Here is a 15,671-nt window from a genome sequence, read left to right as displayed (position 1 = left end):
ATTAATGAAGCAGAATGTCCTGCATTTAGTAGCTGAGAGTTATGAGGAGAAGGTATGAACTCAGGAGCAGGGAGTTTCACAAACAGGCAAAGAGTAATGCTTGGAAATGGTTTTACGAAGCAAAGAGGAAACCTTACCTTGATTCTGATGTAAGTGGGATATGAGGGAAATAGCATCACTTTGAGAGTGCTGTCAGGTCCTTCAAGAGAGACTGGAAATTCAGTAAAGAAAGTGGGGAGGATCTGTGTGTGGAACAGGAGTCTGAGGTCCCAGTGAAAGGATTTAGAAGGTGAGAGAGGCTTAGAAAGAAAATAATGCAATAGATTGCCCTACTCTACTCGATATTTTAAAAGCAAGGTGTATCATGCAAAACCTACTGACATATATTTTCATTGATACCTACGCAACCCTCATGTTTTGCTGTCTTATACTTTCTTTTTTGTATTTGCTTATTAAAGGATTGGCAGTTTCTAGTTTATTATAGTTAGGCTCTAAAAGATTGTGAGTTAGTGGTTTCAAATTCAAACAAGTAGGTTTTCCCATAGAATTGGGGCAGGGTTCCAGATGAATCTGGATAAAGCTGTTTAATCCACTTTCTGTGTTTGATACAGTGCTTGACACTTGGAAAGTTGTTCAGTGTTAGTTTCTCTCAACATACAGTTGACCCTTGAACAACGCAGATTGGAACCATGTGAGTCTATTCGAATGCAGATTTTTAATACAATATAGTACCATAAATGTATTTTCTCTTCCTTATGATTTTCCCCTTTTTTTTTTAATTATTTTAATGTTTGTTTATTTTTGAGAGAGAGAAAACGGGGGAGGGGCAGAGAGAGAGGAAGATAGGGAATTCGGTGCAAGCTCCAGGCTCCAGGCTGTCAGCACAGAGCCCAATGCAGGGCTCAAACTCAAACTGTGAGATCATGACCTGAGCTGAAGTCGGACGCTTAACCAACTGAGCTACCCAGGCGCCCCTCTTAGGATTTTCTTAATAGCATTTTGAGAGAGAGAAAGAGAACATGAGCAGGGGAGGGGCAAAAAGAGGGGTGGGGAGAGAGAGAGAATCCCAAGTAGGCTCCATGCTGACAGCTCAGAGCCCAACTTGGGACTTGAACTCAGGAACCACAGAGATCATGACCTGAGGCAAAATCAAGAGTGATGCTTAACCAGGTGAGCCACCCAGGCACCCCAACAGTAGGCTTTTAGTAGTTAAGTTTTGGGGAAGTCAAAAATTACTGGCAGATTTTTGACTCTGCAGGGTAGGTGCCTCTGACCCCCTCATTGTTCAAGGGTTAACTGTTGAACCTAACCACTCTGTTGAACTCTAATTTCTATGAGGGAAAATTTTATGGGAGCAGATACTATCCTAGTTCAATACCAATGACAACAGTAACTTCTAAAGAACATTTATTAATTTCTTATTATGTACTAGGTACTGTAATACTTAATTTCTTATTTAGTTTTCAATAATCCTATAAAATAGACATTACTATTGCCATTTTAGAAATGAAGAAACGGAAAGCAGTGTTCACAGGCAGTAAGTGGTAGATCTGATTCCACTTTACCAAGGGTAGCAGCAAATACAGGCCAGTCTGACCCATGATAGACATTACTAATCCATCATACTACTTGTTCCTGTTGAACCAGCCTCATAATTCTTATTAACACAGTGTTGCTGGCTGACAGTAATAGTTGATGAGAATTGGTATGTTACATGTAACCTGGTGCCCTTTTGCTCAGTGGCGTCCTAATGCCACTAGCCGTAGCTCCTGTGTTTTAGAGAAGGACACCCTATAGTGCATGAGGCTAACGAAGTAGATGGATAGGACCCTCTGAAAGCCAAATTCTTGAAGTAATTTCTCAATTTCACTAGTTCTTTGTCACCCATTTGTCTTTCTCCTAAGAATTCCATAGTTTGACCACCTAAGACTGTGCTATAAGCCAGGTGGTGTAGAATGTCAGCTCCGATGTTCATTAGCCATTTGATCTTCGGTAAGAAGTTACTCTGAGCCTAATTTTCCTCATCTTTAACTTGGGAAGAGAGATACCTACTTAACAGGATAGTTTTCAGCACTAACTATAATAATCTGTGGTTTTGGCACGTAGGAAGTCCTTTACAAGTTCCTCTCCCCTAGCATATTCTATTACGGTGGCTTTTCAGATTTTTTTTTTTTTTTTTTTTTTTTTTTCTCCTCCCTTTTTTTTTTATTTTTTTTTTGTGTGTTTGTTATTATTGTTGTTTTAATGCAGGTTGAAATTCACCGAATTGATTTCACAATGCATAGTGAATCGAGCCTTGCTGTTTGGAAAAACTCCTAATCGTATCACCTCCCTCCATACCCCTTCACCTACTTTTCCTTCCCACTGCCATACCTGATCTCCTTGATCAAAGGTTTTCTCCATTGCTAATTAACACACAATATAGATTCAGCTTTCCCCTTTGCCCTAATAGATAGCATGTAGTACTGCAATATCTAAGGTTTTTAATTGCTATTAAATGTATTTAGCTGTTGAGAATGAATAGAAATGGGTGGTTAGGAACAAATAGAAACAGTCTTAGATTATATGGACAAAGAATACATTAATACAATAAATATGGCAGGTCCTTAGAGGTGATTTATTTATGTTCAGAAAATTAACCGGTTGTAAGTTCTGTGTACATTATATTTTGTGTACATTATATTATATACTTTCCCCAGGACCTCTGGGGAAAGATGAAGAATTGCTATCTGTGAGACTGCATGGGAGTGGCAGTTGTAACTGGTGAAAAGCAAGGAAGAAGAAGTAGCTGAAGACATTGTGTCAACATGTATTCCCTAAGTTATTCTGAGGGTCCTAGGGCAAAGCTCCCAATTGCTTGAAATCTAGTGTTCTATCTTGACGTAGATTTTGCATCCCACGCTACAAAATGTTTATTTTTCAATATGAACATATTTAAGTTACTGTAAAATTGTTCACCAGTTTTCTACCTGTCTTAACGATTAATGGGCCCAGATGTAGACATTGTACTGGGTATATCAGTTTCAGTAAATTGGGCTCAGTTGAAGAGAAGTGAACCAGAGTAAAAGGTTCAGCATCTGTTTCTCTTCTCTGTCTTAGCCAGGATACCGAGAGCCTAGACTCACAGAAATATGTGACTAAAAATGGCAACATTTTTTTTAGAAAAAATTGTTTATCACGTTATATTAAGGGCATCATTGAGGGGAAATGTCCAGAGTACTACTAATGATATGGCATAGTGTTTCACTTGTAGGCCATTATTGGAAAATTTAATAAATATATCTGGTTCCTAAAAATTTCAGTCAGTTTGTTATATGGGGGTGGAGCGAGGAGGGGAGGGTATCAAAAGGGTGTCTGGTCCATCGGCCTAACCTTTTACTGTCAAAGTTAAATGCTTGCCAGTAAAAAGGATGATGCTTTTTTATTGTCATAGTTTTCATTTTTATAATGTGTTAGTGATTAAGACTCAGGTCTTCGAACAAACTTTTTTTTATTCGAGACTCAAATGTTTCATTGCATTAACTTAGCCGTTTCACACAAACATCACAGACATCAAACTCAATGCGTGTAAGCCTGGACTCATAATGTTCCCACGCTAATCTAAGACATTGCTATCTCTTACTAAAAACTAACTACTTTTCCCATATCTACTCTTCCCTGCCTCTTCCCTTTCCCCTTCCCAAATCAACCCATTCTCTTTACTTTCCTTCTTAAAATGCTTCAGAGATGTCTGGTTGCTATGAGGATTTATCCCTAAATCTTTAGATCGCTTTCAGAGCCCTGCATGATCTGCTTTCTCCTTATGTATGACCACTTTCCACCTTCAAACACTAAGGAACCTTTTCAAAATTTCCTCCAGCCCTCTTACCTGTGGTATATTTACTCTAAGCACAGTTTCAAAGTATTTTAAAACATTTTAATCCTATCATATACAATAAAGACAAAACCAGTTAATACTGCAATTTAGGATGTAAACAAATGTAGAGAAAATGAAAAGTGGCAATAGTATTAGAATACTGAAGTTGTGTATGTAGATGAGGTATTCAACAAAAGAAATGATTCTGAAGGATGGACTGAATCATGCTGCATCTGAAAAGCATAGAATCCAGGCAGTTGAAATCCTTCGCAGTAGAAAAGTTAGTGATGAAATGGAATTATTTGAGCTTGTGGCTCATTGTCATGTATGTGTAACCCACATTACTATCCAATGACTATTCAGGTATTGTAAATTTAGTAGTGTTGTACTCCTAAATGCATGTGCTGTACTGCCTTTCTTTGATTTAAGAACTTAGATGATTGGGGTGCCTGGCTGGCTCAGTCAGTAGGGCATGCAACTCTTGATTTTGGGGTTTTGAATTCAAGCCCCACGTTGGGTGTAGAGCTTACTTTTAAAAAGTAAATTAAAATATTTTTTAAAAACAGAACTTAAGGGGTGCCTGGGTGGCTCAGTCAGTTGGGCATCTGACCCTTGATTTTGGCTCAGGTCATGATCTCACAGTTCATGGGATCAAGCCCCACATCAGGCTCCATGCAGACAGCAAAGAGCCTGCTTGGGATTCTCTCTCCCTCTCTCACTGCCCCTCCCCTTCTTGTGCGTGCACTCTCTAAATAAATAAATAAATAAATAAATAAATAAATAAACGAACTTAAAAGATAATCAGGATGAAGTGTGTCACAAATCATAGATGATTTCATAGATTCTATGCCCTTCGAATACTTAACAATATCAGAATTCTTGACAAGGCAGCAGGCAGAGTACTTTAACCTGTAAGCAGTTCTCGATGATAATTGTAGAGTTTATCAAGACCAAGAACCCTCACCTCACCAAACTTTTAAGTCTTGCCAGAACTGGTCCATTTTGGAAGTCTGCTCATTTACATTGTAAGTCAACACGAAGAAGAGGTGTCTGTCTGACTTGAAAGCATTGAAAGACTAATTCACCTTCCTATTTGATGGAAATGTATCTGAAAGATGCAAGCTTAAACCTCTCCTAACTATTTTGGACTTCTATGAAATGACCTTTCGTTTTTGAAGCCTAGCCTGTTTGTAAGAAGAGGGACTTCAGCATCATTCTACAACTTCGTTTGGGGTTTTTTGTTGTTGTTGTTTTCACTTAATAGTGTGTTCTGGAAATATGTCTTTTTTTTTTTTGGACGACTATGGTGAGTGTTTCACCATATGGAAGTACCATACTTTAATTAGTACATGATTGATTCCTCAATATTATGTTAAGAGTGACTGGAGTCAATTCTCACTTTATTCCTGATTATAAAATAAATTATGGGCCTTCTAATTCCCAATCACATATTTTAATTAAGGCTCTAAGTAAAGGATGGTAAATAAAAGGATGTCATGGAGACATCTATAACCATTTCTAGGTCCTGTTGCTTTGATCTCTGCACACTTACTACCTAAGCCATGATCAGCCTTAGAATCTTTCTGAATTTAGCACTCGAGGCAGCCACTATCAATCGGTTGGAGTTATTGTTCCAGACAAAATCTATTTGTTGAAAGTCTCTGCAGCTTAGCTTTATTATAACTCTACTACTGGCCCACTGGTTGTATTTAGGACTGTCAAGTTATTTCTGGAGAGCCTCAAAAACCACCCATGTCTCTCCATGTCTTTTACAACCCTTCAAGTTGTTCCAGATTTACATCAATATCTTACACGTCCATTAATCTTAAGGCGTGCTCAGCCTTCCAATCCATATTCCCATAAAACTTGTAGATTTTAAGGTATCACGCTTCAAAAAGGTAATTGCATTACACACTAAAATCGTGCGCGCACACACACAGAGTATTTGGTACTTATTAGGGAATTTTAAAGCAGTGAAAATGGACCTATGCATAAACAAGTATTTGTAAGCAAAACATTTGATAAAGCATTGTTACGGCTAAAAGTTTAGGTTTGGGGAACCATTGCTTTTTGGTATATCAATGAGTTTTTAAAAAACTTAATTTATAAAGTGACCAGAATCAAGGCCTTTATCGCGAGATCAAAAAGAAATCACACTTTGTAATTTGTGTGAATTAGCACTTACAGTTCAGTGAAATTAAAAGTTTGCTCCCCCTACAGTAGAGCTCCCTATTCATTCTTTTTGCTTCTGAAGCATTAATACTATGTACACCCCATTAACGTGTGTGCCAAAGTTCCTGATCATTTACTCCATATCATTCATTGCATATTGTTTTTTTATACTAGAGTTTCATGAAAAATGTTAAGATGGACCAGAGAAGAAGGGTTCTGTTTTTGCTTGCATGTACATATATATGACCCAAAAACCTGTGTAAGAGTAATCTTTCAAATTACCTACTTTTTTATCCTAAACTTTGAATGAAGTTAACAATTTTTTATCCCAAGCTTTGGGTGAAGTTAACTTTTTAAGATGTGTCAAGTTTATCTTGTACTTCAGAACAGTGATTCTCAAACTTTAGCATGCATCAGAATTGCCTGAAGCGTTTGTTACAACGCAAGACCACCGGTCCTCACTCCCAGAATTACTGATTCAGTGGGTCTCGGTTGAAGCTAAGAATTTCTAACAAGCTCCCAAGTCATGCCGTGCTGGTAGAGGGGCCAGACACACTTTTAGAACCACTGGCTTAGAACACCCCTCAACCCACTGAGATTATTACTGAACCCATTTTTAGAAGCACAGATTTGTGATTTTCCTGCTTTCTTTCTATCTCCTTTGTTGTTGGCCTCTCTAGACTCTCACCTGGATTGGTTGGGAGATTGCAATGATAGAAGTGAAGTGATGGTCAGTTTGGGAGAGAGTGAATAAAGGGGAAAATGCCACATTTCATTAACTAGGACAGAAGGGGCATTTCCTTCCTAGTATGGAGACCAGGGGACAGATTGAATAATTCAGCTCCTGCACTGCAAGGCAGTATAAATTGTCGTTGCTGTAGAAGTGTTAAGTCTGTCGATTGAGTGGTTTAAATGCTGTGGGTATTCACAATTTAGAATTTTTCTTCTGTCTTAAATTATCTTGAGTGTAATTTAGTATACATTTGGTGTTAGAAAGAAGTGTTTTTTGTTTTTTAAAATCTGGTCCTTTTTTAATGTAGAAAGTAATCTCAGATTGGTAATTAGCTTCGCAACCCTGAGTGCACCTTTCTCATGAAATTGGACATCTGTTCTCTCAAAGAGTCTGTTAGAAAAATACTACAAAAAAACAAGACCGTTTACTGGTAGTCTATTTAAAGGTAGGTGTGAGTGTGCGGGTGTGCACACAAGTGCGCACTTTTGTTAAGGATTTACAGAAAATACCATGACTGTCTTCATTGTATTACTTCCTTGGTTCTTTGTAAGAAGAAGGTAATCAGGACTTGGGGAACTAAGATTTCTGTCAGTAAAGTATTTCTCAATTCAAATTTGGATTAATAAATGATTGTTTTATATTAAATAACATGACTAATTTTTTGTTGCTAAACTTGTTTATTGCCAGATAAACAGTGATTACCATTCAACATACTGAATAATAGCCATTTTTTTTCATATGTGCTCTTAGTACACTCAGAGGAAGCCTTGTTTTTATTGGCAACCTGTTATTACCGCTCAGGAAAGGCATATAAAGCATATAGACTCTTGAAAGGACACAGTTGTACTACACCGCAGTGTAAATACCTGCTTGCAAAATGTTGTGTTGATCTCAGCAAGTAAGTTTTTAAATCTTTTCTATCTAATGTTGTTTACTTACACTGTAGAATTTTGGATAAAATCCTTTTGATAGATTAAACTCTTGACTCCCTTTCTCCCCTCTTTTTTGGTAGTAGCAATTTGTCTATTTCAGTAACTTAAAATGTTTATACTGTTGCCTGTGGCATTATCACTTTTGTTATGGAGAGATTTCATTGTTATGGTAATAAATAATAGAATTTAACTCTGGGGAAACTTAAGTTGCAACTAATTCCTATCATTTCCCAAAATTATCCCAAGTGTTATTTCCTTTCCTTTGCTTTCAATTGGAATACGCCTGAAAACCTCCTTACCTGTTCACCTGAGATTAATGCTTCATTATGTCTAAGTAGTTGTGTAGTTATTTGGCTTTCCAGACCACTCTGTCCTACCCCTTTGAAGCGAGGGGGCAGGTTCAGGAGAGCACTTCTTTTGAACATTACAATTAAACATGTCAGCTGTCCCTATTCTGAATCTGGAGGCAGGTAGAGATATAGGTAGTTATCTTCTGTTAAACTCTGTTCTGTGCTGTAAGAGATGGAATGATGCTAAAAGGGACTAGATAAATAGATAATCGCAGAAGTGTGTTTGTGAATGTAGTTGGTAGGTTTATAGCGAGAGGACACAAATGAGCCTCCTGAAGTCTCCACAGACTAATAATGATTATTGTATTTGTCCACTGTCTAACTGATGACTTAAATTAAAAAACTAGCTAAAATATCTATAAAATTTCTGAAATATTTGTTATTGAATTATTTTTACTCCGAAGGTTTAATGCTAACTTCCTAAAAATATATTTAATTTGCTAGTTTCTTAAGCCAATTCTTACCTTGGACATTCTTATCTCATTTACAAGTATTCATGGTTTTTTAAAAGTCCCACTGACCGTAGAAGAAATATAGATATCACCTTTAATGTTTAGGATATGCTGTGTAAACTTACTAGAGTATTTTCCACATGACGATTTGGAAAAAACTTTAAAAGAGATACCATTATAAACTCTGATATGCTAAAAATATATAGTGAAGTCAAGTTTTGTTTTTTTTTTCCCCTTTGGGAAACACTTGTGATTTTCTATATCAAGAAAACATAATTGGTAAATAAAAAGAGATGAAGTGCTATTCGGGTTTCTTTTATGAACCTAAAAACGAGTGAGACCATTAAGTATGCAGTTTTTCACTAACATCTAATTAGTGTTATTAAATTCTCTTGCAAATTCCTATTTCAAGGAATTACAGAACTAAATAAAAAGGACCACTACGTCTGTTAATGAAGAACAGTACACATTTTCCCCCAATATAAAGACCTTCCATTTCTTTTGACATGAGTAATGTGTATGTTGCTCACACTACATTTGTACATATAGGGACTGAATTTAACTGGTTCTGTTCTTAAAGGCAAGACTGGAATTTTAAGACCATAAATTCCCAGTCTTCCAAATGATTCTAAATACATGGCTATTGCTGTTCTAAAGGTGCCATGGACTTTGTACTTTATCTATCCCCATATTTGGAAGTACATTGGTAGTGAAGGATGTCTTTACACACAGTACTTTTTATGTTGACTTTTTTTAATCTGTAAATTTGTGTTTTAAAGGCTTGCAGAAGGGGAACAGATCTTATCTGGTGGAGTGTTTAATAAGCAGAAAAGCCATGATGATATTGTTACTGAGTTTGGTGATTCAGCTTGCTTTACTCTTTCATTGTTGGGACATGTATATTGGTAAGTAACAATGATTCACACAACCAGAAAATTGTTTCCAGTGGTAGAATTCTTTGTGGTTTAAAAAAACTTACACTTTCTTTGTTTATCAAATAGCACTTGGCTGAAGAGTACAGTCTTTTAGTTCTGTGACCTTATTAAACTTATAAAGTCATGAAGATGTTGATCCCATTTGTCACTATCTGCTTTGCTTTAATGATGATAGCCACAGAAGCACTACCTAATATTTGAGTGCACATAGGAGGTTTTTTCCACCTTGGGTAAGGAGAATATCTTCATGTGATCCACTGAGGAAAAAGAAGAAATGAGTGAAGTTTTTTCTCTAATATTAAATATCACCTCGGCTCCTTAGAACAAGGCTTGAAGATAAATTTCAGTAATAAAGCATAGCAGTTCCCATCTGGTTTGCCATACTAATTTGGAGGCATGTCCTAAGAAATTTCCACGATGGTTGTTGAAATAACAGTGATCTGCAAATCATTTGAAATGTATTTAAAATTTCTCTACACTTACTTGAATTTAGTCTTTTGAAAGCAAGGGAGAGTGAATTCAAAGTTATCACTATAATATTGTTCGCACTCATTTTTAGTCTGAAATACTCCTTGGTTGGGGAGTAGAGGGTGGAGATATAATCAGGTGACGGGAATTGTTCATCCACGCGTGGGAGTGCATCGCCTGTGTAAATGTCACCTGTTACATGTTGTAGGAGAATTGGTTGAGGATTGCTTGTCTGAAGAATTAGGAAAGCACCTGATTTAAGATAAATCGAGGCTAGTTTGAATAGTAGTTTTTTAAAAACCTCAAAAATGTCTTTTTGTACAGAATAAATTATTTGCCTGAATTTGGGGGCTCATTTTCATATGACACCACTCTTTTGAGAACAGGAGTAAATAAAGATACAATAGCAATATCTTCATTTGTCTTAATAAAAAGACATGGAGTAATGAATTTAGTTCATGCAACTATGATTCTTTTTATCATTTATTTGAGAAACTTTGAGGTCCATCCTCCCTTTGTGGCTAAACATAGTACTTGGTCCTGAGGATGTAAAGATAAATCACTCACAGTCCCTGCCCTCAAAGGTTTATAATAGAATAGGAGAGAAGCAGTAAACAAAAGTTTATAAGTTTTTATCATCACAATAAAAATGCTGTGATAAAATTTGAGCAGGGGGCACCTGGGGGGCTCAGCCAGTTGAGCATCAGACTCTTGATTTTGGCTCAGGTCATGATCTCAGGGTCCTGAGATGGAGCCCTGTGGGTATGGAGCTTGCTTAAGATTCTCCATCTACCCCCTTCCCCCTCCCCCCACCCCAAGCCCACACTCCCATTCTCTCTTAAAAAAAAGAAAAAAATTGAGCAGTATTTTATCCAATGGAGGGAATAATCAGTTCTACCTAGTTAAGAAGGAGTGTAAGATGCTAAGTAGGAAAAACTTGGTAGAAACACTTTTGTTTCTTGAATTCTCAATAATAAAATTAAAACGTAAGGAATTAGACTGTGGGTGAAATATTTGAATGGCTACTTCACCAAAGAGGATATATGGATGGTAAGTAAGCACATGAAAAGTTGTACCAGATCCTTAGCTGTTAAGGAAAGGCTAATAAAAAACACCATTAGAAACCGCTACGCGCTTGTTAAAATGGCTAAAATAAGAACGGACAGGGGCGCCTGGGTGCCTCAGTCTGTTGAGCATCTGACTCTTGATTTCAGTTCAGGTCATGATCCCAGGGTCATGGAATGGAGGCCCACGTCAGGCTCTGCACTGAGCGTGGAGCCTGCTTGAGATTCTCTCTCTCTCCCTCTGCCCCTCTTCCCCTCTTGCTAATGCTCTCTCTTTCTCTCTGTCTCTGTCTCTCTCTCTCTCTCTCTCTCTCTCTCTCAAATAAAAAATTAAAAACAAACAAACAAACAGTACCACGTGCTGGTGAGGATGCAGACCAATAGAATTTCTCATTAAACATAGATATGATAGGGGTCCCTGGGTGGCTCAGTCAGTTGAGTGTCTGACTTTGGCTCAGGTCATGATCTCACAGTTCGTGAGTTCGAGCCCCGCGTTGGGCTCTGTGCTGACAGCTCGGAGCCTGGAGCCTGCTTCAGATTCTGTGTCTCTCCCTCTCTCTGCCCCTCCCCTGCTCATCGTCTGTGTGTCTCTCTCTTTCTCTCTCTCTCTCTCTCTCTCTCTCAAAAATAAATAAACATTAAAAAAAATTAAAAAAAACCACATAGATATGATAAAATTACGATAGGGACAGATCAGTGGTTGTCAGAGGGGAGAGGTGAGGCAAGAATGTGGCTGTGCAGAGGCAGCTGTTGAGTTTCTCTGGGCTGTTGGAACAGTTCTGTCTATATCTTGATTGTGGTAATGGTTACACAAATCTATACGTGTGATGAAATTTCATAAAACCATACATAAATGAGTGCGTGTAAAAACGGCTGAAACCCAAATAAAGTCTGTGGTTTAGTTTACAGTATTATGCTATTGTCAATTTACCAGTTTTGATAATTGTGCTATGGTTATATCAGATGTTGTCATTGAGGGAAGTTGGATGTAGGGTACATGGGAACTCTTATTTTTTTTCAACTTGTATGTGAGTCTAAAATTATTTTAAAATAAAGTTTAATAAAACAAAATAAAGTATTAAAATCACAAAAATACTATTACGTATTACTAATTATTTTAGGGGTGCCTGGGTGCCTCTCTTGGTTGAGTGTCGAACTCTTGATTTCAGCTCAGGTTATAATCTCACAGTTCATGAGATCAAGCCCCATGATGGGCTGTGCACTGATACCGCAGAGCTTCCTTTGGATTCTCTCTCTCTCTCTCTCTCTCTCTCTCTCTCTCTCAAAATAAATAAACATTAAAAAAGTTTTTTAAACAAGATTAATAAAAGTTTTAGAGGAGCTGGGTGCCTGGGTGGCTCAGTCAGTTAAGCATCAGACTCCTGATCCGGCTTGGTCAGGATCTCACAGTTTGTGGGATTTGTGGGATCGAGCCCTGCTTCCAGCTCTGTGCTGACAGTGTGGAACCCGCTTGGGATTCTCTCTCCCTCTTTCTCCCTCCCCCCACTCATACACACATGTGCATGCATGCACACTCTCTCTCAAAATAAATAAACATTTAAAAATATAAAAGTTTTGAAGGTAGAGTTGAATCAGTCCCTAACCATGAAGAAGGGTTTTCCCCTTCTTTAAAAGAATGAGGGAGGTGCCTGGGTGGCTGTGAGTTGAACATCCAACTTTGGCTCGGGTCACGATCTCACAGTTCATGAGTTCAAGCCCCTGTTGGGCTCTGTGCTTTCAGTATGGAACCTGCTTAGGATTCTCTCTCTCTGTCTCTCTCTGCCTCTTCCCCACTCATGGTCTCCCTCTCTCATAAACTTAAAACAGTATATTTTTTTTAAAAAAGGATAAGGATGGGTTATTTTTATTCATTATAAATATTAAAGGTTAAACATCCAGTGAGGGAAAACTCTACTCCAAAGACTGGCTTTTCATTTCAGCCATCATTTGCCTGTCTTGTGACCAAAATTGCACCCAGTAATCTGAATACATAGCTGTTGTGGTTTTGCAGCTGTAGCTTGTTAAGATATCTTTTTTAACTCCAGTATTTTGGTAGACAGCTTATTGATCTTTTTGTCTATAATAGCTCATGAGACTTCTGTTTAGGACACAACTGGTGGTAAGTCTGGTTCTTAGATTAACCTGTTTCTTCCCAGTACCATTTGATAATTTTTTCACCCCAATTCTTTAGAACATTTTTTTCATTAAGAGCTACCACCTCGGGGTACCTGGCTGGCTCAGTTGGCAGAACATGCAACTCTTGATCTCAGGGTTGTGAGTTCAAGCCCTCCTTTGGGTACAGAGATTACTTAAAAATAAAATCTTTAAAAAAAAAAATTTTTTTTAAAGAGCTACCACCTCCACTTCATTAGAAAGCCTGATCACTTAAATATACTATATTTAAAGCATTTAAGTCACTTTCAAAATTACCATTGGGATATTACATTAAAAATTAAGCATAAGACTGAAATATTTGGATATTGTCCATATCTCCTTAAGTAATTCTAGATTCTGACAGCAAATTAAAAGCAATTCTAATACTCAAGAAGGCAATGATAATTGATTTTGCCAGCATTCCGTTCAATTCATGTTCTGCTTGCTTTCACCAGACTTTTGACTCGAACTGCCCTAAATAATAGATTAGAGAGTGCTGAGAAGGGGAAATTAGTAATTTAGGGAATGTGTCAAGAAGAGTACTCTCAGAACTTGTATGTGTGTGTACAAATACACATATAGGAGTTACCTAATTTTTTGTACCAAAAAATTCTTTATGATGTTTTGGGTTGTGCAGCTTGTCTAATATATGTGTTTGTCTTTACAGCAAGACAGATCGGCTTGCCAAAGGATCAGAATGTTACCAAAAGAGCCTTAGTTTAAATCCTTTCCTCTGGTCCCCCTTTGAATCATTATGTGAAATAGGTAGGTTTGTAGAGGTGACTAGGGGAGGGTTCCCCGCTTCCTCTTCTTTTTTGTCTCAGCTCCTTAATTCTCGGAGAGTGATACAAATTATTCACAAGGAAAACATTTTTCAAAGCTAGAGGCTGTTAAGTTAAGAACAAGAAATAAGGTAATAGAATCATGTTTAAGGACTGATGTGGCCTTGTGTCCTCTAGAATTTGTATTGTGAGTGTAACACTAGGCAAAATAGCTTTCTGGATAAGGAAAGAAACTAATAGAATTCCTGGAGCAGAAACTGTTATGTAAATAAGACCTGGACAATATGGGGGAAGAGTGTCTTAGTCTGTGTGCTCTAGAATGCATGAGGATCATTTTAAAACCTCATGGACGTATCTATGGCAGTGCTTCTAACTTGACTGTAATGTCTGTTGGGTTTCAGTTCTGCACCATCACTCCTTACCTTGAGCAAAATGAGATCTAGTTGCTTTCTGCTTTAAAAAAGCACAGAAATCTGCATTTTCGTATGATTTATTATATTTAAAATAGTGTTATAGTTTATTTCCTAAATTTACAGCTTTATGTGAAAATTTTTGTAATGAGTTGATAGGTGGGCTTTGGGGAAGTAAATTTGATTAGCTGAAACAGGAGAACTTTAAAACTCTACGTGAGGCCTTATTTCCACTGATATATGCATACTTAAAAAGATATTAATTGTCATTTCCTCAGAGGCATACATTTTTTTTTTTCCCTTCATAGGTGAAAAGCCAGATCCTGACCAAACATTTAAATTAACATCTTTACAGAACTTTAGCAACTGTCTGCCCAGCTCTTGCACAACACTAGTATCTAATCATAGTTTATCTCATAGACAACCCGAGACCGTTCTTACAGAAACACCCCAGGACACAATTGTAAGTATAATCCTATCCTAGTGTTCAAATATTATGGAAAACAAAAAAGAATGAACCAAATGTATCATAAATGACATGGTGGAAATTTTCTGTTTCAGGAATTAAACAGACTGAATTTAGAATCTTCCAATTCAAAGTACTCCTTGAATACAGATTCCTCAGTGTCTTATATTGATTCAGCTGTAATTTCACCAGATACTGTCCCTCTTGGAACAGGAACTTCCATATTATCTAAACAGGTTCAAAATAAACCAAAAACTGGTCGAAGCTTATTAGGAGGACCAGCTGCTCTTAGCCCATTAACCCCAAGGTAAGACAAACAAAAAATACTTTAAAATGTGCTATAATATTAAATGATTTTTAATAATTCATATTAGTAATATAAATTAATATGAACAGCAACTTCTAAATTTCTATGGAAATAGAAGCATTTAGTAAGTCAGTAATAGACCTATTCTGTTTCCAGAAAATGAAGTTAAAAATATAATACCTGTGATAAAAATTTAATGTTAAATATTGGAAAATTTAAAACCCTTAAATACGCCTTCTTCAGCTAGTGTATGCGTTAAAAGATACTGTCTTTTTGGCTGTGTGTCAGTGAATCGCAGTGAACCTTTTGGAATGTTGGAATGCTTATGATCTCATCAGAGCGGTAGCAGTGGTTATTGTTAAAGTACTGTTTTCCAAACCACAGAAGAATTGACATGTATCAGTAGGAAGTATTTTGTCAAAATTATTAGACGTATATGTATATGTGTGTAAATATAGGAATCCAGCCCAGAGGGTACATGTCCAAAAGTATCAAAATTAAAAATTCTGTGCTAGAACTGATGCTAGGAATTGGGTCCCGGGGCCAGAGAGCTAACTAAAACAGCATGACCGTGACATTAACAGCTCACT

At 37.2% G+C, this 15,671-nt stretch overlaps 1 protein-coding gene across 10 annotated transcripts in view; it reads left to right on the top strand.

Annotated features, from left to right (window-relative positions):
• The window catches only part of CDC27 (cell division cycle 27), an 803,505-nt gene that overhangs the window by 751,717 nt on the left and 36,117 nt on the right, over positions 1-15,671 (top strand). For 9 of the 10 annotated variants that reach the window (XM_049637569.1, XM_049637573.1, XM_049637568.1 and 6 more), the window contains exons 3-7: positions 7,512-7,659; positions 9,275-9,400; positions 13,784-13,881; positions 14,617-14,771; positions 14,870-15,081. In XM_049637569.1, coding sequence (XP_049493526.1) covers positions 7,512-7,659; positions 9,275-9,400; positions 13,784-13,881; positions 14,617-14,771; positions 14,870-15,081 — 739 coding nt within the window. The remainder of the gene's footprint in view (positions 1-7,511; positions 7,660-9,274; positions 9,401-13,783; positions 13,882-14,616; positions 14,772-14,869; positions 15,082-15,671) is intronic. The other variant, XM_049637577.1, reaches the window with a different exon arrangement.

This window comes from Panthera uncia, chromosome E1 (assembly GCF_023721935.1).
Source record: "Panthera uncia isolate 11264 chromosome E1, Puncia_PCG_1.0, whole genome shotgun sequence".
Taxonomy (NCBI): Eukaryota; Metazoa; Chordata; class Mammalia; order Carnivora; family Felidae; genus Panthera; species Panthera uncia.
This window is presented reverse-complemented; position numbering and strand designations above follow the sequence as displayed.